This window comes from Dendrobates tinctorius, unplaced genomic scaffold (assembly GCF_039654945.1).
Source record: "Dendrobates tinctorius isolate UK_male_01 unplaced genomic scaffold, ASM3965494v1 ptg000022l, whole genome shotgun sequence".
NCBI lineage: Eukaryota > Metazoa > Chordata > Amphibia > Anura > Dendrobatidae > Dendrobates > Dendrobates tinctorius.
Genome location: NW_027361690.1, coordinates 84,622,418 through 84,647,474, shown reverse-complemented (window position 1 = coordinate 84,647,474; position 25,057 = coordinate 84,622,418). Strand labels below are relative to the sequence as shown.

The 25,057-nt window shown below is 45.3% G+C and overlaps 1 protein-coding gene across 4 annotated transcripts in view; it reads left to right on the top strand.

The window, feature by feature from the left end:
* PCSK6 (proprotein convertase subtilisin/kexin type 6) overlaps positions 1-25,057 on the top strand; it is a 346,824-nt gene that overhangs the window by 181,344 nt on the left and 140,423 nt on the right. For all 4 annotated transcript variants that reach the window (XR_012230962.1, XM_073568833.1, XM_073568832.1 and 1 more), the window contains exon 7: positions 24,367-24,539. Coding sequence is in view for 3 of the 4 variants with exons in the window: in XM_073568833.1 (XP_073424934.1) it covers positions 24,367-24,539 (173 nt within the window). In the remaining variant the exon portion in view is untranslated. The remainder of the gene's footprint in view (positions 1-24,366; positions 24,540-25,057) is intronic.

The window sequence follows — 25,057 nt, the reverse complement described above, 5'->3', positions numbered from 1 at the left end:
CGGGGCCCGCATCTCTTTATTGAACTCCTTCTTGAAACGATCCCTCACAGACCGCCACCGATTCACAATTCTGTTCCCTGAAACGAGAAAGGAGTGGTTAGTATACAACATCAGTGTTTCACAAACTCCAGTCCTCATGGTCCCCAGGGGTCATGTTTTCAGGATTTCCATAGTAAATAGAAATCCTGAACACATGATCCGTGGGGACCACGAGGACTGGAGTTCGGGAAACACTGGTTTACATCAAGCAACCGGTACTGTATATACTTACGCTCTTTAATCTGGGCCCGAACATCGAGGTCCTCCCAGCGGCCCACAAGGAGCGAACAGATTTCCTCCCAGAGTCGTCGGGTAACGATCAGGTCAGCGTGGCGGCGGTCAGCCATATTCCAGAGCGGCTCCCTTTCTCTGACGAGATCGATGAGGCGGTCCACATCAATCCCTCCATCCTCACCGTCAGAGTCGGGAGCACGCTGTGAAGGCTGTTAAAGAAAAAGACAAAAATAACATAATTAGCCTCCACAAAAGAAATGAAATAAAAAGTGCAAAAAAACAAAGCAAAAATATTTATACTTGCACGCTGGTGACCGCCGCGTTGCTGTCGCCGACGACCCTGGGAGGCACTGCGAGGACCTCTTGGCCGAGCACCAGATTGGGAAGACTAGAGAAGAAAGCAAAAAATGTTATGTCTTTGGATGTAGGCATTTGTTTGCTGTGTGTGGTCTGCAGAACATTGTTTTCTATGTGTTGTGTGTAGTGTGATGTTGTGTTTCTGCGTTTGATGCAAAAAAACTTACCAATTGTGAGCCCACTCCAGGTGTCTGTCCACCCCTTCCTTCTTCTTCTGGGAGCTCCTCTTCATCTTGTGATTCCTGTTTTGAAATAAAAGGCAATGAATAGACATATATTACATAGATGATGGATTTTGGAAATAAAAACTTACCGTCAAACGCTGACGATGCGAGGGAGGGCTCCCAGAAGAAGATGTGCTGTCCTGTTGATGGCCAGACTCCATGGCTGTGGGTATTGCTGCTGCTGTTGCTGCTGCCAGTGATGCCATTTCTGCTGCTGCTGCTTCTGCTGCTGCTGCAGCATCTCTTTGGCGGCTGTTGAATAAAGAGAAACAAAGGGCCAATGAATATCTTGATATTCCATGGCCCTAGTTTGGAGGAATGGGGGATTTGATAATTACCGTCTCTCATCTGCTGCTGGACTTCCCTCCTCAGCATGTTCCATTTGCTGCTCCATTTGGGGTGGTGCTGATGGTGCTGCTGCTGCAGATGTCTGCTGCCTTCTCCTGCTCCTGGTTCTTGGCTTGGGTGGCATGTTGGGTGTGGCTGAGGGTCCCATTGTCTTGCTTTTATATATCTCCTGTGGGCAGAGCTACTGAGCATGCTCAGACCAAAAAACCGGATCCGGCCGCCGGATCCGGCGCATTGCGGCGCTCATAGGCTTTCATTGTGTGAAAAAGCCGGACGCGTTGGATCCGGCGTGTCCGGCTTTTTCGCCGGAGACCAAAAACATTACAGTAGCCGTTTTTTCCAGACGCCGGATTGCGACACATTGCCGGATCCGGCGAAAACCGGATGAAACGCATGGCCATCCGGCGCGATCCGGCGCAAATGCAAGTCAATGGGGGGGAAACCGGATCCGGCATTGCATTTCGCCGGATCCGGTTTCTGTCAAAAGCGCCGGATCGCGCCTGACGGCGAAAACCTGATGTGTGAAAGAGGCCTTAGTTTATCAATAACGAAATTGTTAAGTTATGGATCATGTATCGTGTGACAGTTGTAATTATCTCGGATTATGTACTTTAATGTGTTAAACACGTAAATGTGCTACCTTACTTGTGATTCACAGCAGAGAGGATGTGCTAAAGTCTGCAAATTACTTTCAGGTAATTATATAGCTTTGTGTTGTGGCAAGTGTCATTTAAGTACTCTAGCTGACCTCATTCAGATTGTCTCCTTGGGTTGCGTATACCAAAATCATTTTTGTCCTTCCTTTTCTACAATTTACTTAATTGCAGCAAAACTACCATTCTTGTTAAAAAAAAAAAAATAAAATAAATAAACATAATTTATCTAGTCTGTGCTACTGCATAAATTATCCAAAACTGCATTAAAATGGCTCATGTTCCTTTTGAACCATTACTATGCTTTGGTCCCTTGCACCATAGTCTGTATGGGATTGTATTGCTTCCTTTTTTTTTTTTTTTTTTTAATTGAAAATTATCATTGGATACCAGGGAGGCCAGCTTGAGCTACTGAAGTGCTGGCTGCCAAGTGGGGCGACTTGGGCTATGAAAGCTCTGGCGTACGAAGGGGTCCAACTTGGACTCCTAAAGTACTGGCCTTCCAGGAGGGGGACAGCTGTGTCTACTAAAGCATTGGCCGTCCAGTGGGGGGCCAGCTCGGACTGCTAAAGTGCTTGCTGCCAAGGGGGGGTGGCAGCTCTTGCCACCAAGGGGAAAGACCAGCTCGAGCTGCTACAGTGCTGGCCACCCAGTGATTGGGAATCTCGAGCTGCTAAAGCGCTGGCCGCCAAGTGGGGGGCAGCTCTGGCTGCTAAAGCGCTGGCTATCAACGGGGGAGGCAGCTTGGGCTGCTAAACCATTGGCTCCTGAGGGGAGGCCAGCTTGGGCCGCTAAAGCACTGGCCACCAAGGGATAAAGCCAGCTCGAGCCGCTAAAGTTCTGGTTGCCAAGGGGGGTCAACTTGGGCCGCTAAAGCACTGGGTGCTGAGGGTAGGTCAGCTCGGGCCGCTAAAGCACTGGCCACCAAGGAGGAAGGACAGCTCGAGCTGCTAAAGTGCTGGCCACCCAGTGATTGGGAATCTCGAGCTGCTAAAGTGCTGTCCAATGAGGGGGGGGGGGGAGGCAGCCCTGGCTGTTAAAGCACTGGCTGCCAAGCGGGGGAGGCAGCTTGGGCTGCTAAAGCGCTGGCCGCTGAGGGGAGGCCAGCTCAGGCTACAAAAGTGCTAGACAACGAGGGAGGCAACTTGGGCTGTCAAAAAGATGGCCACTGAGGGGGGCAGGTTGAACCTCCAAAGGTTATCTAAATATGCTAGGTAATGTACTGGTGGAGATACTCCAATAAAAATGCCACACAAATGAAGTAGAATGTTTTACCTACTGATCACCAAGAGATTAAGTTGTTGCTCTTAAGACATTTTCCTTGGTGAGCTCTAATTTGACACTGGCCAGTAGTTTGTCTTCAAATAATTTTCCTTATCTTTGCTATACAAAGGTTGAACAGTATTAATGCCTTTGTCTGTTCTGACTAAACAGCGCTTAATAGTTCTCATCTCTGCAGAGTATTAAATGTCAGTGGGAAGCCATGTGCAGAGAATTTCTGGCTCTATGTGCGGTTTTACTGTTGGGTCACAGTGCAATGCACTCTTATTACGGACTTACACTGTGAATGAACTCTCTATATACTATAAATGTGCTCCTTTACAGATGAACAAACCCAATGCCCTGGCTGATGGACCATGGCTGAATTATGTATTGTATTTTCAGGTTTGAAATAGACCGATACTGTCCTTGAGTTAAATTGCTGGCATTGTGCTCCAAAACTGTATCCATGGTTCAGATAACCTGTTGAATTGAGTTCTTGTGTTTGCTGGAGTTGTGCTCAACACTCAGATTGCCGCAATGGATGATGATTACATGAAGCTAGTTAGGCTGGTTTCACATTTGCGTTTTTTAGCGCTGGAAAAAAACGCATACGTGCGCATGCGATTTTTCCCCTATATTTAACATGGGTGCGCATACCTGCGCGCTTGTAAGCGCATGTATGCGATTTTCATGCGCTGCGTTTTTTTGGGGTGTGCGTTGGTATTTTCCAGACGCTGCATGTTGCATTTTTTGGCCCTTGAAAAAATCGCATGCGCACGTATGCGCACGTTTTGCGCTAAAAATGGCCATTATAGCCTATGGATGCGCATACGTGCGCACTGGCATGCGCAGGTATGCGATTTTTTAGCGCTGCGTTTTTTGGGTGGTGTCCACTTTTTATCCTAGTTAGAATCTTCTAAAGTCAAAAAAAAAAAGTCTATATAAAGGAGGTGCCTGCCAAAACTCTGCCACTACTACACTAGACAGATTGAAGAGCAGACATTCAACCAAGAACCCATTATATCAGCAAAGAATGTGAGTATATTACATTATATGCCTGTCCTTTTAAATTATGTATGTACTAATGATTTTTATTATTTTTACATGCAGTATGTCTTCAGAATCTGAGTATTCCCCATCGCGGCAGGAATTGGCGCAAGCAGACCGTGAGGTGATTATTTTCGTGCATCTGGTAAGTATATCTGCTGCTTCTCCAAATCTCTTACGTTTTTTTCAACTTTCAGACATCGTCATCATCATCTGTGGACGGGAATAGTGAGGGCGAAGAGCAGGAGCAGCGAAGCCAAGTCCCGGTGGTGATACGGAATGTAAGTATCAAATGATTTGTAATGTTCTTTATTTTTTTTTTATCTTCTATTTTTACTCTTTTTTTTGTTTCTTTTTTTGTAACTTTTTAGTCAATTTAAATTTGATTATTCTAATGAATGTGTTTTGTCTAGGTTCCACAACGGGATGAAGACGTCTACCTGGATAATGAGCAGCTCATCAGCCTGGTCCAGGAGCGTTCGCCGTTGTGGGACAGCCGTGACCGGCTGTACAAGGACAATGTGGTGACCCGGCGGCTATGGAATGAGGTGGCCGCAGCGTTGATGGATGGCTGGGACAGCGCCACAGCATCCGCCAAAAAGGCGTTTAGTGAGTATTTCCCTGCTCTGTATTGTGCCGCAGTGACTGTTGTCCTTGACGGCACTGTTGGGTTTCGTGCTAGGCGTATTCTAGCAGGAAACCCAACAGTGTCATCGGGGTCTACAGTGACTGCTTTGAGTATTGTATTGCTACATTGTGCCGCAGTGACTGTTGTCCTTGACGGCACTGTTGGGTTTCGTGCTAGGCGTATTCTAGCAGGAAACCCAACAGTGTCATCGTGGTCTACAGTGACTGCTTTGAGTATTGTATTGCTACATTGTGACGCAGTGACTGTTGTCCTTGACGGCACTGTTGGGTTTCGTGCTAGGTGTATTCTAGCAGGAAACCCAACAGTGTCATCGGGGTCTACAGTGACTGCTTTGAGTATTGTATTGCTACATTGTGCCGCAGTGACTGTTGTCCTTGACGGCACTGTTGGGTTTCGTGCTAGGTGTATTCGAGCAGGAAACCCAACAGTGTCATCGGGGTCTACAGTGACTGCTTTGAGTATTGTATTGCTACATTGTGCCGCAGTGACTGTTGTCCTTGACGGCACTGTTGGGTTTCGTGCTAGGCGTATTCTAGCAGGAAACCCAACAGTGTAATCGGGGTCTACAGTGACTGCTTTGAGTATTGTATTGCTACATTGTGCCGCAGTGACTGTTGTCCTTGACGGCACTGTTGGGTTTCTTGCTAGGTGTATTCGAGCAGGAAACCCAACAGTGTCATCGGGGTCTACAGTGACTGCTTTGAGTATTGTATTGCTACATTGTGCCGCAGTGACTGTTGTCCTTGACGGCACTGTTGGGTTTCGTGCTAGGCGTATTCTAGCAGGAAACCCAACAGTGTCATCGTGGTCTACAGTGACTGCTTTGAGTATTGTATTGCTACATTGTGCCGCAGTGACTGTTGTCCTTGACGGCACTGTTGGGTTTCTTGCTAGGTGTATTCGAGCAGGAAACCCAACAGTGTCATCGGGGTCTACAGTGACTGCTTTGAGTATTGTATTGCTACATTGTGCCGCAGTGACTGTTGTCCTTGACGGCACTGTTGGGTTTCGTGCTAGGTGTATTCGAGCAGGAAACCCAACAGTGTCATCGGGGTCTACAGTGACTGCTTTGAGTATTGTATTGCTACATTGTGCCGCAGTGACTGTTGTCCTTGACGGCACTGTTGGGTTTCGTGCTAGGCGTATTCTAGCAGGAAACCCAACAGTGTAATCGGGGTCTACAGTGACTGCTTTGAGTATTGTATTGCTACATTGTGCCGCAGTGACTGTTGTCCTTGACGGCACTGTTGGGTTTCTTGCTAGGTGTATTCGAGCAGGAAACCCAACAGTGTCATCGGGGTCTACAGTGACTGCTTTGAGTATTGTATTGCTACATTGTGACGCAGTGACTGTTGTCCTTGACGGCACTGTTTTTTTTTATCAACAGTGGACAAAGTCCGAACACGTTGGCGTTCGATCAAGGACCGCTTCAACAGTGATGTTCGTGCTGAGGGCCAGGTTCGCAGTGGATCTGCGTCAAGGACCAGAACTAGATACCGTCACTATCACGCGTTGCAGTTCCTAAGACCGGTCCTTGCCACAAGATCGTAAGTATTATACATTTTGGGTTTTTATTTTTATTAATCTGTGTTTTTCTAATCCACAGCTGATGCTTCTTGTAAAGGCATGGTAGTAATGATTTTCCTTTCTTCCACAGCACCTGGAGCAGCACCCTGCAACCTGGCCCTGGAGCGGTCCTTCCTCGGACGTCCTCTGACCCGTCCCAGCCATCCGACAGCCAGGAAGCACCTTGCAGGTCCCACACACACACAGCTGGTGACCAGGAAGCTGGGCCATCAGGTGTTCCCCTGTCCCAGGTCTCTGCCACTGGTTATGCGGGCACTACCCGCCAGCGGCAGAGGGCCTTGGACAGGAATGTCTTGCCCGAGTTTATGCATTTGAGCGAGACATTTAATTCCAGCCTCAAGTCACTGTCCGACTGAGTTGAAAGCGGTTTTGCACTGATGGAACGTGGTTTTAACCACTTTGAACACCGCTTCAATTCTGTAGAACAGCGCCTTGACCGTCTGGAGGCCGACCTCAACAGACCAGCACACCATTTTTTTAGTAAGATTGAAAAGGGCATGGCGGAACACCTTAGTCCTGATCAACAGCTGAATGTGCTGCAGGCCTGCAACAATGCTTTCTTGCAGGCTATGCAGCATAATCGGTACGGTCAGCAGTCAGTGGTGTCCTTTCCACCTGTGCCACCATTGACTCGCTTCACCTCACTACCGACTTGTGCTGCATACCACTGCACGGACACCTCTCTTCAAAGCCAGGACACCCACCGTTACACCACCACAAGTCTGAGTGCAGCTGGTCACTTCACCGACACCACCATGGCAAGCGCTGCTCCTGTCTGGAGCACCACCGCCAATCCCATGCATGCGTGGAGCTCAGCCACCACTAGGCAAACATGGAACAGCCCTGCCGCTACAACAACATGTAGTAGCCCTGCCACCACCACTCTGCAAACCTGGACCATCACTGCCGCCACCAGTCCTCCTGCAAGGACGAGCACTGACAACGAAGAGCAGCAGCAGCCACCTCAGCAGCAGCAGCCACCTCAGCAGCAGCAGCCACCTCAGCAGCAGCCGCCACCTCAGCAGCAGCAGCAACCACCTCAGCAGCAGCCGCCACCTCAGCAGCAGCCGCCACCTCAGCAGCAGCAGCCACCTCAGCAGCAGCAGCCACCTCAGCAGCAGCCGCCACCTCAGCAGCAGCCGCCACCTCAGCAGCAGCCGCCACCTCAGCAGCAGCCGCCACCTCAGCAGCAGCAGCCATACCAGCAGACGGGGGACCTGCATTCCATATTTGCCCCTAGTTCAAGGCGAAATCAATCAAGGCGGGCATTGGGCCAAAGTCGGTCCAGGCACACAAGCCTACGGCGACATGCCATTACAACTAATGTACCTGAACAGATTTCCTCTCCTACAAGTGTTCCTACTTTAATTCCCTTAACTGGACTACCTTCCCCCACAAGTTTTGTTGCCCCTTCCCCTCAAACACCGTCTTCAACTGCAAGTGTTGCATATTCCCTGCACACCCCCAAATTGAAACCATCTGCCCCCAAACGCCGTAAAAGATAATTTTTAGTTTTATTTTTGTGATAAAAAATAAATTTACATTTGTGGTTCACCATTAATAAGTTTCATTAATGTTGTTTGCGCCGCTCACACACACTGATGGGTAAATACATGTTAAAAACAAACCCAAGGGCTAGTATAGTCATATGTGAAATAACATGGACTAGTATAGTCATTCCAAGGCCTAGTGTAATAACTCTAGTTTTACCAAATAGAATCTGGTTTCATGAAAAACAAACTGTGGAAACTTGTCTAAAAAATAAGTTTCTTTCTAGTTTCACCAGTTTGTTTTTTGTGAAACAAGATGCTAGTTGTTAAAAATCGAGTTATTACAGTAGGCCTTGGTATGACTATACTAGGCCGTGGTATTTCACATATTACTATACTACTAGCACCAAGGCCTACTATACTCATATTTGAAATACCACGGCCTAGTATATTCATTCCAAGGCCTAGTGTAATAACTCTATTTTTACCAAATAGAATCTGGTTTCATGAAAAACAAACTGTTGAAACTTGTCTAAAAAATAAGTTTCTTTCTAGTTTCACCAGTTTGTTTTTTGTGAAACAAGATGCTAGTTGTTAAAAATCGAGTTATTACAGTAGGCCTTGGTATGACTATACTAGGCCGTGGTATTTCACATATTACTATACTACTAGCCCCAAGGCCTACTATACTCATATTTGAAATACCACGGCCTAGTATAGTCATTACAAGGCCTAGTGTAATAACTCTAGTTTTACCAACTAGAATCTATTTTCAAACTGTTGAAACTTGTCAAGTTTTGTGAAACAAGATACTAGTTTGCCAAAATCGAGTAGGCCTTGTGGCCTTGTTATGACTATACTAGGCCGTGGTATTTCACATATGAATATACTAGTAGGCACAAGGCCTAATATACTCATATTTGAAATACCACGGCCTAGTATAGTCATTCCAAGGCCTAGTGTAACTTACTTGTATTCCCCATGGACTTTCATTGGGGTTGGGTTTTGAGGGTTGTGTTTTGAGAAAATCACATACTTTGTTTTAAACTAGTTGCACAATTTTCGATTGAAAAAAAAATGGTTTCATGATTCATGGCCTGCAGCTTTGCTCATTCCAATATATTTCACGCAGACTAGCAATGCTGAATTTTAACTCATATGTGTATTTACCTGCCCAGGTGTGTGAACATAAAAAAATTCAGTTATACATGGGAAGTTTTTTAATTAATTGGAGTTTAAAAAATATAGTGCACTCAGTAATGGTATCAAATAAGGATTTTTATTACCATAAACAACAACATTACACCATTTCATCTTGCCAGTGCACCCGTCCTACATGAGAAATAAAGTAGGCCGCAAATTTGTCCCTCATTTGGCCAACTTCAACGGATGACCTGAGAGTGTGCTGAGTGAATTCAGGCAATGGGTTAGGAGCATCATCGTCCAGTTCAAAGGTCGGGTGCTCTTTAGCCATCACAAAGTTATGTAGAACCACATAGGCCTTCACCACCTCATCGACTGTTTCAAGTTTAAGATTAATGGCCGTGCCCAGAATTCGCCATCTGGAAACAAGAATCCCAAAAGCACACTCGACAGTTCTTCTGGCCCTGGTCAGCCTGTAATTAAATATTTTTTTGGTGTGGTCCAAGTCCCGGCTGGAGTAGGGTTTCAGTAAGTTTCCGCACATTTGAAAAGCCTCATCGCCAACCATTACAAAGGGCAGTGGCGGAGCTTCGGTGTGAGGAAGAGGCCGTGGCATAGGGAAATTAAATTGGTTGCCATACAACCTCCGGCCCATGTCTGAGTTTTTAAAAGCCTGCGAGTCATTACCACGGCCAAATGCTCCAATGTCCACTGCTACAAACATACATCCGGCATCCGCAATTGCAATGAGTACTATTGAAAAGTACTTTTTGTAATTATAGTACTCAGATCCCGTTCTTTGGGGTTTGATGATCCGTATGTGTTTCCCATCAACAGCTCCCAAACAGTTGGGAAAATTGCATACTGTCCAGAATTTGTCAGCAATTTCCATCCACTTTTCAGCGGTGGGCAGGGGCATAAATTCTGGGCAAAGAACATTCCAGAGAGCCCGGCAGGTGTCAGCAACAATTCCAGACAAGGTAGAGATTCCAATACGGTACTGGAAGTGTAGTGAGGATAGGGTTTCTCCAGTCGCCAGGAATCTGTGAACAGACAAAGAAGTAAAATTAATATTTATGTATATTATTTTTAAAAACTATAAAATAAGATATTAGTACATTCACGAAAACTAATTACCCAAGGTTTTGAATACTAAATTTCCAAAAAAAAACATCAGACCACACCCCTTTGTTTTTAAAACATACCGTAATGTCACCAGTAGCCGTTCTTCAGGAGGAATCGCAAGACGGAGCTGTGTGTCCTGTCTCCGGATGGATTGTTGGACACGAGCAAGCAAATCCATGAAACTTTCGTGGGACATCCGGATATAATCATTAAATTTCTCCGGGTTTGCACGTAGCTCGCTGTAGAGGGTGTGGTATGCCCCACGGCTCTCCCGGAGTTCAACAATCGGATGTATCCACATACGCCGCCGTCTTCGCTGCCTCTCTCTCTTCCTTTGTTCATGGCAAGCAACTGCATACGCCTGAGCCATCGCGATGTCCAAATCCAAGTTGAAGTGAAAACTCTTCCAGCGCAGATCCATGGTCACGAGAAGAATCAAGCAAATGTGAAGAATACTGTAGACAAGGTCTATATATATTAACATACCACACCCACAATGAAGTCCCATTGGTCTTGTGTGTTGTTGAATGGTTGTATTTTCTTTTTTGTGGGGTTTTTCCAAAATCTGTAAAAAAACGCAAACGCACAAAAAACGCATACAAACGCGCAAAAACGCTGCGTTTTTTTCCTGCATGCGCATTAAAATGCTGGAAAAAAACGCAGCGTTTGTATGCATTTGTATGCGTTTTTTTAATGCGTTTTTTTGCGGGAAAAACGCGCTGCAAAAAAAAGCAAGTGTGAAACTAGCCTAAGATGGGCAAAAACTTTCAGACATCTGTTCATATTCTCTTTCAATGTTGATAACCTTGTTTAGATGTTTCTGCAATACTAAAGCTAACCAATCCAGTCGACAAAGGGAAGAGTCTTTCAACTAAGAAACTTGCAAAATCTTCATGCGGTCTTAGAATTTTACTATACATGTGTAAAATTCAATATGCGCATTCATTTTCCATTTTGATCTGTGGACTTTTTCCAAAATTTTCATCTTGATTGGAACTCTTGAGGAGTTTTAGGCGATGTTCACATGTAGGGTTTTTTTTTTTAAGTTCTGAAAAAACATTTTTCAAGCAGAAACTGCTTCAGGAGTTGTGGAGATTTGAAGGAAGCAGAAATGGAAGAGTTTATTTCATGAAGCATTTATTTCAGCATTTTGCTTGCACAGTGCCTAGTGTGGAGAAGAGTCAATCAGGAACCACTTCAAAGAACTGACAAGTACTTTTTTTTTCACCATTCATTTTTCAAAACATCTTCCTGATGAGAAATGCTAAAAAATAAACTCAATCAAGAGTTTTCCAAACTTTTTGGAATCTGTCTTTCAGTATATTTAGCTAATCTACTCCAAAAACATACTCCTAAAAAAAAAAAAAAAATTAAAAAAATTGTGTAAATATATCCTTTGTCAGCAACTAATAACAGATCGAAAAAGACAATTAAAAAAAAATCACTTTGATGGATATTCAATTGCTGATGCAAACCATATTTGAATCTCAATACAAATGAGGCTCAAGTGCACAAAGGGCCGACAGACTTCTGGCTAGTGCATGAACTTTCTGCCTTTTTTTCCCCACCTAGCATCACTCTATCTGCTTGATTGACATTTTTTCTGTGCTACTACATCTTCAACCCTAAAGCTTCTAACAGATTATGTTTAATGTATGGCGAGAAGACCCACCTAGGACCATGTGTATATGGGTATAGAATAGTAGAGTTGGAAGGGACCTCATGGGTCATCTGGTCCAACCCCCTACTCAGTTCACTAAACTATCCCAGGCAGATGTCTGTCCAGCCTCTGTTTGAAGACTTCCATGGAAGGAGAACTCGCCACCTCTCGTAGAAGACTGTTTCACTCATTGATCGCCCTCACTGTCAAATAGTTTTTTCTAATATCTAATCTGTGTCTCCTCCCATTCAGTTTCATCCCATTTCTTCTAGTCTTTCCTTGTACAAATGAGAATAAAGATGATCCTTCTACACTGTGACAGCTCTTGAGATATTTGTAGACAGCTATTAAGTCTCATCTGTCTTCTTTTGCAAACTTAACATTCCCAAAATGCATCTCCAATACCTCTCCAAGTATTGACTTAGATCACACCTAAATGTTTTTATCTTTACATAATTTAAACTAGGTTTCCTGAATGTCAAATCATTATGATTTTGCAGTAACGTTACATATTGGACGTTTCAATGGTCAATATGGAGTGAAGCTCCAGTTTAGAGAACCAGGCTGTTGGCAGCTTTCTGCTCCTGCTAATGATGTCCCTTACCCTTTGTAAACCACCTTTATAATGAAGACCATAATAATTACCTACTTTTCTTGGAGAAATGCTGTAACTAAGCTACAGTTGAATAGACTTCAGGACCCCTGAATCAAAGGAGATGAGCTCAAGGACATAGATTTTCATAAATAAAAGCTCTTTATTATCTCGTAAGAACTATACATTTTTGTTTTCAAAGGATTTTTCAGACCGGGTAAAAACCTCTTATGTACGGTATTTAATTTTATTTTTTAATTTTAAAAATGGGTCGCACAGATTTCTTTAATTGTTGCTCTCAGCTGTTTAGAAGAAACAAAAAGCTAAAATGTTTGCCTATTGTGCATTCGGTAGCCTGTAATGGCCATTTGCTGTGACAGGAGATTTGAAGACCCATTCATTAACCCAACACTTTGAAAATCCTGATTGACAGTAATAAGGAAGTGAATACGGGTTGCCAAACTCCATAATACCCTGAGATGCAGTGTCACTTTAAATTGGTAAGAAAAAACATACAAGCAATATTTTTCAGAGTGCATATTGTATTTCTAGAAATATTTCAGTATTGCGTGTTAGAGAAATTTTTTAAATGGAAACATTACGAACGCCTATTAAAATAAGAAACTTGGCTACATTTCTTATTATTGATGCCATTTATTTTCTTTAGCCTTTTATTCTCATAAATCTTATTAGGTCTGTCTCTCCCATCTCAAAATTAAAGAGAATATCTGGGGTGCTGTGAGAGCACAGTGTAACCTTTTTGACATGGGTCTCTTAGCAGAGCACAGCATTTGAGATGAGTTTGTCTGAGGTTTGGGGTGTCGGTTAAGAATTAAAAAGAGCTCCTTAATTTTTAGACAAGGATTTTTTACAAATGGGGTATTTTTAATAAATACGTAAGGGAAACCTAAGAAAGGAACAAGGGTAAAATGAAAGGGAAAAGGTAATAGGAGATGGTGGTTGAGGATGGAAAGTGGAAAAATGCCAAGCTAGTTTGTTGTGCTACCTTTATATCAAATTGTCTCTTCGAGGAAGAGGACTAGCTCTCTAGTGCTACATACAGGAAGTAGCAATCCTAAAAGTCAATATTGACTCTCTAGTGAGCTTTGTCACATGACTTAGTATAAAAGGCAAAACCAAAATCTCAATTTGCAGACACTGTTTCGGGGTACTGACCTAGCCAGTGCAAAGTGTAAGATCTGGTTTGGCTGGGTGAGAGGCATCTGACCGGGATCTAAGGGGGTAACGTTTGTCTTTCCGGAGAGTGACATGTCAAGCCTGACATGCCAAGATGAGACTTTTAAGCCGCAATGTTCCTCTAGGAAATATGCAAATTGTTTCTTCAAAGAGGAACAGGACTAGAACCCTAGTGCCATTAGTAGGAAGTAGCAATCCTAAAGTTAATATTGACTCTGTAACGAGCCTTATCACATGACTTAGAATAAAAGTCAAAACCAAAATCTCAATTTGCAATCAACCATTCTATGGGCCACACAATCAGACATCGCCCATACATTGCTCATCCCTGTAACACCTCCACATAAAAGTACCATCCAATCATGTCAGTCTTTTCAGTTCTCTAGAAACATGCACATGGCTGCCAATGTTGACACTCTCCTATTGGTGGAACCCTTAGGCTGTGTGCCCACGGTGCGTTTAAGTGTTTTTGCCGCTTTTTTTCCGCAGCGGAAATGCTTAAAAAACGCTAACAAAAAGCGTCCCATGCAATCCTATGGGATTCCGAAGTTGCGGATTTTACCGCTGCAGAATCGCATAGCGGTAAAATGCCCACCATGCGTAAAGTGAGCGCTTCATGTGTGGATGGTACACAGGGTCTGTAGGAGAGGACTCTCCTCCATGCCCTGTGTACCATATCCCTGTAAAAAAAATACAATTAAAATAAAAAAAATTGGGATATACTCACCTTCTGGCGGCCCCCGGAGTCATTCCCGCCTCTCAGCCACGCTGCCGGCATCTTCCATTCCCAGGCGTGCTTTGCAAGACTCACCCCAGATGACGTAGCGGTCACGCCTTCGCGCAAAGCACGCCTGGGAATGGAACTTCACGGCAGCGTGGCTGAGAGGCGGGAAGGACTCCGGGGGCCGCCAGAAGGTGAGTATATCTCTATTTATCGGTCGTCCATGACAGCACCACCTGAGAGAGGTGATCCGCCCTTCAGGAACAGGAAACCTACAGATACAAAAGGGCGGCACCTCTCCCACGCATCAGTTGGTTTCCTGTTCCTAGAGGACGGGACTTCCTTCAGATCGTCCATCATGGAGTCGCCGAGGGATTCCCAGGCCGGCTGACCGACCCAGGTAGCGAGGGGGTCTCCTACCTCGGTCAAGCTCGGGTTCCTGGAAGCGCCACGGTGGGGCCGGGTAGGTCACCACGATGGTAGTGAGAGCAGGTGAAGCCAGGGGTCCGGTGGACAACCGCCTCCATGTTGCCGCACCAGGAGGTATGTATGTCCCGGGCCCCTCCTGGTGCGCTCTCCCCGTGGTCCGCGCTCTCTTCCGGCCAGGCCAGGTCGGCGCGCGTGGGGGCTGTGGCCTGGCCTGAGCCGGGGCCGCCGTGTCGGCTCCTTCTGCGCGTCCCCGCAGGCCTCAGACGGGCGGCGGAAGTGACGCGGCGGAGGGGGCGGGGACGCCGAAACCGGAAGTCGGGTGCCGGCTGGCTTCCGGCGCGCGCCGCGTGTGCACGGCGATACTGGGCGGCGAGCGGTGGCCGGGGCGGTGGGGGGGGATGACCGGAGCTTGCGGGGGGGTCCCAGGTGGGAGGTGCGCGCCAGAACCCTGCTGACCCGGACAAGGAGGCCTTAAAAGGCAGGGGGTGATGCTGCTGGGGTGTTTCTGAAGGCCAGCGATGGATATGACAAGCCCCCATAGAGCAGCTGGACGAGGTGCAGGAGCACCCACAGAAACAGGCCACAGTAAAACCACATGCGAGTGGCCAGCAGAAGAAGAAACGGACGGGCGAACAAAGCCACAGAAGTTCCTCCAGGCTAAAGGACCCTCCTGCCTCCCTCCGTAATCCGGTACCTGCCTCATCTGCATGGGTAAGAGATCTCCGTGAATGTACCCTGATGCAGTGTCCCCTTATCTTTTTTTCGCAGGGGAGGAAAGCTACGGGAAAACAGAAGCACAGGGAATGTGCCCTCTGTAGTTGCCCCTTGCCGGACGGCCACCCTAAAAAGTTGTGTCAGCCATGCGTGAGACAAACGGTAGGGGTGGAAGGGGACATTGGCCCTGGGGTGGATTGACAGGCCCTTACACTCTCCCCCGTCCATACAGGTAGCGGAAGAAACGCCGGACTTCACCACAAGCCTGAGGGACATAATCAGGACAGAGATAAAGGCCCTATCTAAAAAGGATTCCTCTAAGGGAAGAGAATGTAGTTTCTCAGGTTGAGAGTCCTCGACCGCCCTAAGGATCGGTGACTTCAGATTCCCCGGCCTCCACTTCGTCTTCTTCGGAGGAAGACTCGAGTCGATTCTGCTTCCCCTTAGACCAGATGGATAAGCTAGTTAAAGCAATAAGGTCCACCATGGGGGTAGCAGACACAAAACCGGAACTTTCAGCTCAGGACTTGATGTTCGGGGGTCTAGATCCCAGGAAGCGGAAGGCCTTTCCATTAAATGATAAGGTCCAGAGCCTAATAGATAGGGAATGGAAGAGACCTGAAAAAAGAGGCTCCTTACTTTCCAATAGTAAATGGATACTGGGGGTGATAGCTGCGGGTCTACGCCTAGAATTCGCCCGGGTCCCCCAAGATCGATTTAAAGTCACCCCGCTCAGGTCTTCCACACCAGAACAAGCTGCCCTGGAGGCCGAGGTGCATGATCTTGGGTCCTAACGATGGTCCCAGAGGGAGAAACGGGGAAAGGGTTTTACTCCCCCCTGTTCCTGGTCCGCAAACCAGACAGGTCCTTCAGGACTATAATAAACCTTAAATCCATCAATGAATTCCTGGTCATACGCCCGTTTAAGATGGAGACAATTAAATCAACAATAAAATTACTGTTTCAAAACTGTTTTATGGTGGTGTTAGATTTAAAAGACACTTACTACCATATTCCCATTCATGCAGCTCATCAGCGGTTTCTCAGAGTGGCGGTTCAGCTAGATGGGTCAGTCCAACATTTCCAATATGCGGCCCTCCCCTTTGGGGTGGCAGTCGCTCCTCGTGTGTTTACCAAAGTAGTAGCGGAAGTTATGGCCCATCTACGTGAATCGGACATTCTAGTGATCCCCTACTTAGATGACTTCCTGATCGTAGGGAAAACAGCAAAACATTGTCTGGAACAACTACAAAGGGCAATGTCTGCCCTAGAGGGGGTAGGATGGCTGCTTAACATTAATAAGTCTCGGTTACAGCCGGTGAGAGTCCCACAATTCTTGGGCCTGATCCTAGACTCTGAGAAACAGGAATGCCGTCTGCCCCCGGAGAAGCTTGTTCGCCTACACTATCAGGTCCTGAACGCTTCCAATAACCCTACCATGTCCCTCAGGAAAGCCATGTCCCTTCTGGGTTCCCTCTCGTCCTGTATCCCGGCAGTCCAGTGGGCACAGTTTCATACAAGAAAACTGCAGGGCGAGGTCTTAAGGCATCAGAGAATCCTTGAGGGTTACTTAGAGGGCCAGCTAACCTTGTCCCGAAACACAAGGGAGTACCTAGAGTGGTGGCTAGTCAAGGATAACTTATCCAAAGGGGTCCCCTGGGAGTATGAGATATCCCGCATAATCACCACGGATGCTAGCCCTTCCGGTTGGGGGGCCTCATATGGGTGAGATTCTGTTACAGGGCCTATGGGAGCATCATCAGATAGAAATGTCATCTAATCTGAAAGAGTTGACAGCGGTAGAGCAGGCAGCTAAGGAGTTACTTGCGTATCTACAGGGCCATCATGTGCGAGTGTTCTCCGACAATCAGGTCACTGTGGCTTATATCAACCACCAAGGCGGGACTCGTTCCAAACCCCTGATGAATGTGGCAGAGCGGCTATTCCGGCTAGCAGAGCAGCATTTTCAATCTTTAACAGCTCTACATATAAAAGGGAAGGAAAATATCACAGCAGATTTCCTAAGCCGCAATCCACTAAAACAAGGAGACTGGTCCCTAAGCACCTCCATCTTGGACCTAATTGTACAAAAATGGGGACAACCAGAGGTAGACCTCTTCGCTACCAGGGAAAACAGAAAATTAAAACAATTTTGCTCCCTAAATCCCAGAGAGAACCCCCTGGCGGTAGATGCCTTTCTGATAAAGTGGGACTTCGGGCTAGCCTACGCCTTCCCTCCCCTATCGCTACTACCCCTGGTGATGAAGAACATCAGGAGAACAGAGCAAGGGTGATAGTTATCGCTCCATTTTGGCCCAGGAGGGCTTGGTTTTCTTGCCTCAGGACCATGTCGGTGTCCGACCCTTGGGTCCTTCCGGACATCCCGGATCTCCTATCCCAGGGCCCAGTGTTCCATCCTCAGGTGGCTGGCCTACATCTGACGGCGTGGAGTTTGAACGGACACTGCTGAGAGAAAAAGGCTTCTCCCCAGACCTGATTAACACCCTACTTAAAAGTAGAAAAGTCATCACCACCAAAATCTGTCAGAATTTGGAAAAAATTCCTGCAGAACTCTGGAGTGGTCGCTGGCACTTCAGCACCTGTAAACCAAATCTTAGAGTTTCTTCAGAAAGGTCTGGATATGGGGCTCTCCACTAGTACCCTTAAAGTACAAGTATCAGCCTTGGGGGCCCTCTTTAGCTGCAACATCGCGGGTAATTACTGGATCAGTAGATTCATTAAGGCAGCAGGTAGATCCAGGCCAATAGCGAAAGATAGATTCATGCTGTGGGACTTGAACCTAGTCCTCACGGCTATGACAGAAGCCCCATTCGAACCTATCTCATCAGCTTCCATAAAGAACCTGTCCCTCAAAGTAGCCTTCCTGGTAGCTCTAACCTCAGCTCGTAGGGTAAGCGACATCCAGGCATTATCTAGACGTCCTCCTTATATACAGTTCAAGGACAATAGGGTAATACTCAGACCCGATCCGGCGTATTTACCTAAGGTAGTTTCCAGTTTTTATAGGACACAGGAGATAGTCCTTCCATCTTTCCTCCCTAATCCAGCTAATGAGAAGGAAGAGAAACTTCACACCTTGGATGTTAGAAAATGCCTCATAGAATATCTGGCAGTTACCGATCCCTGGAAGAAAGATAATGCCCTGTTTGTCTCTCATCAAGGCCCTAGGAAAGGTTGTAGAGCGTCAAAAAGTACACTAGCCAGGTGGGTTAGAGAAGCGATCTTAATAGCATACACCTCAAAAGGCAGGTCGCCACCCCGGAATCTGAGGGCGCATTCCACCAGAGCCATGGCGACCTCGTGGGCCGAGAGATCAGAAGTTTCCATTGACCAGATATGTAAGGCGGCTACTTGGTCCTCTCCGAGCACCTTTTATAGTCATTATAGGCTAGACTTGGGTGCTTCCACAGACCTCTCTTTTGGTATAAGGGTACTGCAGGCTGTAGTCCCTCCCTAAATAGTTTTACTCTCTGTAATTCTCTCAGGTGGTGCTGTCATGGACGACCGATAGTCTTAGTTAGGCCTGTTTCACACTTGCTTTTTTTTCCAGCGCGTTTTTCCCGCAAAAAAACGCATTGAAAAACGCATACAAAAGCATACAACTGCTGCGTTTTTTTCAAGCATTTTTATGAGCATGCATGAAAAACACGCAGCGTTTTTAAGCGTTTGTATGCGTTTTTAGTGCGTTTTTACCGCGTTTGCGTTTTTTTCCAACATTAGGTGGCCCCTCACACTAACCCAAACCATGACTTTACTAACCCTAACCCTAACCCTAACCCTGACCCTAACCCTAACCCTGACCCTAACCCTTAACCAAACCATACTTAACCCTAACCCTGACCCTAACCCTTAACCAAACCATACTTAACCCTAACCCTGACCCTAACCCTTAACCAAACCATACTTAACCCTGACCCTAACCCTGACCCTAACCCTTAACCAAACCATACTTGACCCTGACCCTAACCCTGACCCTAACCCTTAACCAAACCATACTTAACCCTGACCCTAACCCTGACCCTAACCCTTAACCAAACCATACTTAACCCTAACCCTAAACCCCCTTAACTAACCCTAACTTTACCCAAACCCCTAAATTCCATTGTCTAAACTAATGGTAAAAAAAAAAAAACGCTTTTTTTTCCAGCGCGTTTTTCCCGCAAAAAAACGCATTGAAAAACGCATACAAAAGCATACAACTGCTGCGTTTTTTTCAAGCATTTTTATGAGCATGCATGAAAAACACGCAGCGTTTTTAAGCGTTTGTATGCGTTTTTAGTGCGTTTTTACCGCGTTTGCGGTTTTTTCCAACATTAGGTGGCCCCTCACACTAACCCAAACCATGACTTTACTAACCCTAACCCTGACCCTAACCCTAACCCTGACCCTAACCCTGACCCTAACCCTTAACCAAACCATACTTAACCCTAACCCTGACCCTAACCCTTAACCAAACCATACTTAACCCTAACCCTGACCCTAACCCTTAACCAAACCATACTTAACCCTGACCCTAACCCTGACCCTAACCCTTACCCAAACCATACTTGACCCTGACCCTAACCCTGACCCTAACCCTTAACCAAACCATACTTAACCCTGACCCTAACCCTGACCCTAACCCTTAACCAAACCATACTTAACCCTAACCCTAACCCTTATTCTGACCCTAACCCTTAACCAAACCATACTTAACCCTGACCCTAACCCTGACCCTAACCCTTAACCAAACCATACTTAACCCTAACCCTGACCCTAACCCTTAACCAAACCATACTTAACCCTAACCCTAACCCTTATTCTGACCCTAACCCTTAACCAAACCATACTTAACCCTGACCCTAACCCTGACCCTAACCCTTAACCAAACCATACTTAACCCTAACCCTAAACCCCCTTAACTAACCCTAACTTTACCCAAACCCCTAAATTCCATTGTCTAAGCTAATGGTAAAAAAAAAAAACGCATGTGCAAAAAAACGCATACATAAGCATGCCAATGCGCACATATGCTCACCATAGACTTATAATGGGTGTCTTGCTGTAAAAAAACGCATTGCGCGCGCATGCGTTTTTTTGAGGCAAATCGGACGCACAAAAAATGCAACAAGTTGCATTTTGTGCGCCCGAGCGCATACCGCAAAAAAACGCATGCGCGGTAAAACGCGTACAAACGCATGTGTATGCGCACATAAGCGCATCCCATGCAAAGTATAGGGAAAAAAAACGCATGCGCTAATTAGCGCTAAATTACCGCGAAAAAAAACGCAAATGTGAAACCAGCCTTACTCACCGGTTAACGGTGTTTTTCGGAGTCCATGACAGCACCCGTATATTCCCTCCCTTTAGTTTAAATTTGGGTGTGCACTTCTTCCTCTTGTATGTACAATGGTAAGGAATAGTTGTGTAAAAGTACTGTATATAAATTTTGCCATTAACCATTGTGGTCCTCTTGTGCTCTGTAATCCAACTGATGCGTGGGAGAGGTGCCGCCCTTTTGTATCTGTAGGTTTCCTGTTCCTGAAGGGCGGATCCCCTCTCTCAGGTGGTGCTGTCATGGACTCCGAAAAACACCGTTAACCGGTGAGTAACTAAGACTTTTTTAATTTTTTTTAATTATTTTCAACATTCTGTCTTTTACTATTGATGCTGCATAGGCAGCATCAATAGTAAAACGTTGGTCACACTTGTCAAGCACTATGCTTGACAAGCGTGACCAACCTGTCAATCACTTTTCCAAGCGATGCTTAAAATCGCTTGGAAAGCGCAAGCATTCTGCAAGCTAAAAACACTTGAAAAACGCTTGTGTTTTGTAGGAAAATGCATGCGAATTCCGCACGTGTTTTACCCGCGGTAGGGAGTTGCGGAAATGCTGTGGACATTTCCGCAGCTTTTCTGCAACGTGGGCACATAGCCTTAGGTCCAGAATGGATAAGTGTCAAGGGTCAAATGTGATTGCAGTGGTTTTCATCTTTCTGCTGATGGGGTCCTTGTATATAGCCAAAAGGTCTTTGCATCAAGCGCCCCCAGAGTTCATTGATTCAATTGTGAGTTTTTAAATCATATATTGTCCATGTTGGCTTCTAACAGACTTGTATGACAAAGCTCACTTCATAATGAGAACGTCATCTTAGTTGTTGCCTAAGCAGAGCACAGCATCCAATGACCAACTTATCTTATTCGCTGTGCAATGCTAATCTATTTTGCAGGCCCAGGTATTCCATGATAAAGCAGTGGCAGGTGGAATTTTGCGCCTCCATAGTATTTGGCACATTGGCCTCTCCCATCTGCTGCTTCATGACTGGGTGATCTAATTTTTTTGTTTTTTCCGTTCCTTCTTTCAAAAGTCATAATTTTTATTTTTCCGTCAACTTAATCACATTAGGGCTTGTTTTACATGGGACAATTTGTTTTGAATGACCCCATTTATTTTACTATTTAATATAGGGGGGAAAAATGCAAAAGAAATTCCAAGTAGGGTGAAACGCTGAAGAAAAAGTTTTTGACATATTTTTCTGGATTTTGTTTTCATTGTTCATTGCTTTGTAAAAATGACTTGCAAATCTGATTCTTCTGCAATTGCATATTGTAAATACCAAAAGTTATGTGTTTTTATATATTTTAGTGGTTTAATGAAAAATTTCAGAACTTTGTGAAAGACTGTTTTGTCACTGTTTTCTGAGACCTATGACTTTATATTTATGCTCATACTCTTGTATAAGGACGTGTTTTTTGCCTGCCAACGTGTAGTATGTATTTCTACTATTTTGGATTAGTGTGGCTCCCCTATACACACTGCGCAAGCTTCTCCCCAATACACTTTGCGAAAGCGCTGGATTTCAAGTGGTGTTGGCGCAAACCCATGAACATAATTCAAATTGCGTGATCGGCGACAGCCCTTACTGAACGCAATGATCGCACCGCTATGACTAAACGAGCCTGGTAACATATAGCATGCTTTTTGCTAAGGATTAAATCGCCAATATTAATGAAAAAAATGTACTAGTGATGCACATTGCATCACCAACAACTCACTGGGGACACTTTAGATGCTACAATTGACATGACAGGTTCCCTTTAAGTGCAGCCAGCTTAGCTTTTTCCATAGGGAGAAATGTTACCCATGCTAATCTCCAATTGTCTTCTACCTAGTCAACAAGTATCTGTTTACTAACAATAGGCATGAGCACCATTACTGTTGTCTGGAGATTTTTAGTCTGTCTCTGCACGGTCAGGGGGAAAGCCTTCTCTTATCAACTGGGCATTCGCATTCACATACTCACAGGCAATGCTATCTATATCACATCCTTGTGTCTCAGTACCCTGATCGTGAGTCCTCTCTCTTCTGGTACTCGGTGCTGCAGCCTCCTCTCTCTGTGGCGCGCGCTGCTCTGGCGCGCTCTGCTTTCCCGCCCTCAGCTTGCACTGCTTCCTGTCCACCACCCCTTCTCTTCCCTCACTGCTCCGGACAGTCACATGGTGCAGTCGGTCCAAGTCGGTAAGTCTTCCCTCTGCTTCCCAGCTATGTGGTTCCGGAGCAGGGGAGGTAACCCCCTTCTGTCTCTTCTTGCTCTTCACCCCCTTACACTAGAAAGCAATTTTCTTCTTGAAGGAAAGCTCATTTTCACATCTTTTTCCCAAAGAGCATTGCCTGACCTATGCCAGCTTGTTGCTCTTCACAAGAAGGACAGTTACCCTCTAAAACTACTTTGTGAGTAGAATATCCTCTACACTGCAGCTGTGCGGTTTCACATTTGAAGATTGCATAATGCATGAAGAGTGGATTTCCATTAGTGAGGGTTCCAAAGAAAAGGGGTTTTGGGGAATTTGTGACCATGACTTTTGTTCTACATTTTATCAAACATAGTATGTCACTCAACTTAAGGATGCACAATTTGATTTATGAAATAAAGAATACGCAGAGTGGTTTTATGGTTCAAGAGGTTTACGGCAGAGAGAAAGGGCTGCAAGTATGAAAGTGTTTATTCCACCCTGAAGCCAAGAGCCGTTTATTGACTTTGTCCTTTTAATAAATGGATGCTTTTTCTCCATTCTAATGCTACCAAATGCTGATATTTTAGGGATATTAAATTTATTGATTTTTGGTATAGAAAAACCTGATGTTTAGGTTTGTGAAAAACATGTATTTTATTTTGCGTAAGTTTCCCACAGCAAGAAGCTGTTAAGAAACCCTCCTTAAAAAATGTATATTATCCCAGTCGTTGTCCTCTACTGTTAAATGAACATTCTTAGTTAGATAATTTTAGGAAACAGATACTGTATATACTTACAATAATATGTTGTCATTAAAGTTCTTTCTGTGGTTTCTTGATTGGCAAATTGGTCCCCTAATGCGTAGGAACGCAAACCTATTCTCGAGAGCTGGATTAGCACGATTCACATCACTCTGTCCACAAGTGGATTCATAATCACCATTTCCCATCTCCACTGAACTCCTATGCACCAGAGGCAATGTCATCTGGAGCCAATTTAGTCTCTTGTTTTAACCCACATCAAAAACAATATACCAGGAGTTCCCTGAAACCCATACTAAAACAGGAGGGCATGCAGTACAAACCAAGTACAAATGTTGATCTTTGAATTGAATCCAGCAAGGGAAACTGAAATGGTGGAAATATTGTTGGTCTTACACGTTTATTGAAAAAGTGAGGAAAATGGTTGAGGCTAATTAAACAACTTAAAAGGTGAGAAATCAAACTGTTTACAGGAAATTTATACATTTGGAAAAAAAATGCGTTTTACAGTAGGCCATTGTTTGTATACCACACTCCAAGTCTCTCAGTGCATCTCTCGAGATCAAGACCTTACTAATAGCCTCACTGAGTAACTGAAACTCTTTTTATTTTTTTCAGGAATCCGCATGTTAGATGGGGATGTTACAGATGTTGTTGAAGCAAAGTCCCTGGGTATCCGACCCGACTACATTGATATTTATAGTGCAAGTTGGGGGCCAGATGATGATGGCAAGACTGTAGATGGACCTGGGCCTCTAGCCAGGAAAGCATTTGAAGATGGCATAAAGAAGGTGATATGATTTTGGTATATGAAGCATTTTATCCTGTGCCCTCAAACTGTGGTAATTCTTTGGGCTTGTTCAGTTCTGAATTATAGACTTTAAGGGGCTTACAGCGCAGATTCTGACTTTTGATGGCTAAAATGACGAAACATCAGTAGAATTCAGTGGGCTCCATGTGAAGTCAATAGGGAATGGTAATGCCACTTGTGTGACAGATCAAGGAAAGCATTGATGCTTCTATTATAAACTGACGTCCCAGTCCTTATGTGAACAGTATCCACAGACATTTAGCCCCTATCCGTGGGAAATGCAATAAAGATCTGATTATTTGAGGTCCCTAACCACCAATTCACCAATCACTAGACTGTGAGTCACAAGCTCCTTGTTCCTGCTCACTGCATGTTCATAGGGAGCAGTTGGTTGTATAGAGCTGGATATAAACATAAAGTACACCCTACGCCCCATTGTCTATAGGGGTGATGGGAACAGGTGAGCAACGTACTCTGAGGTCTTGGGGAGTGTCAGTG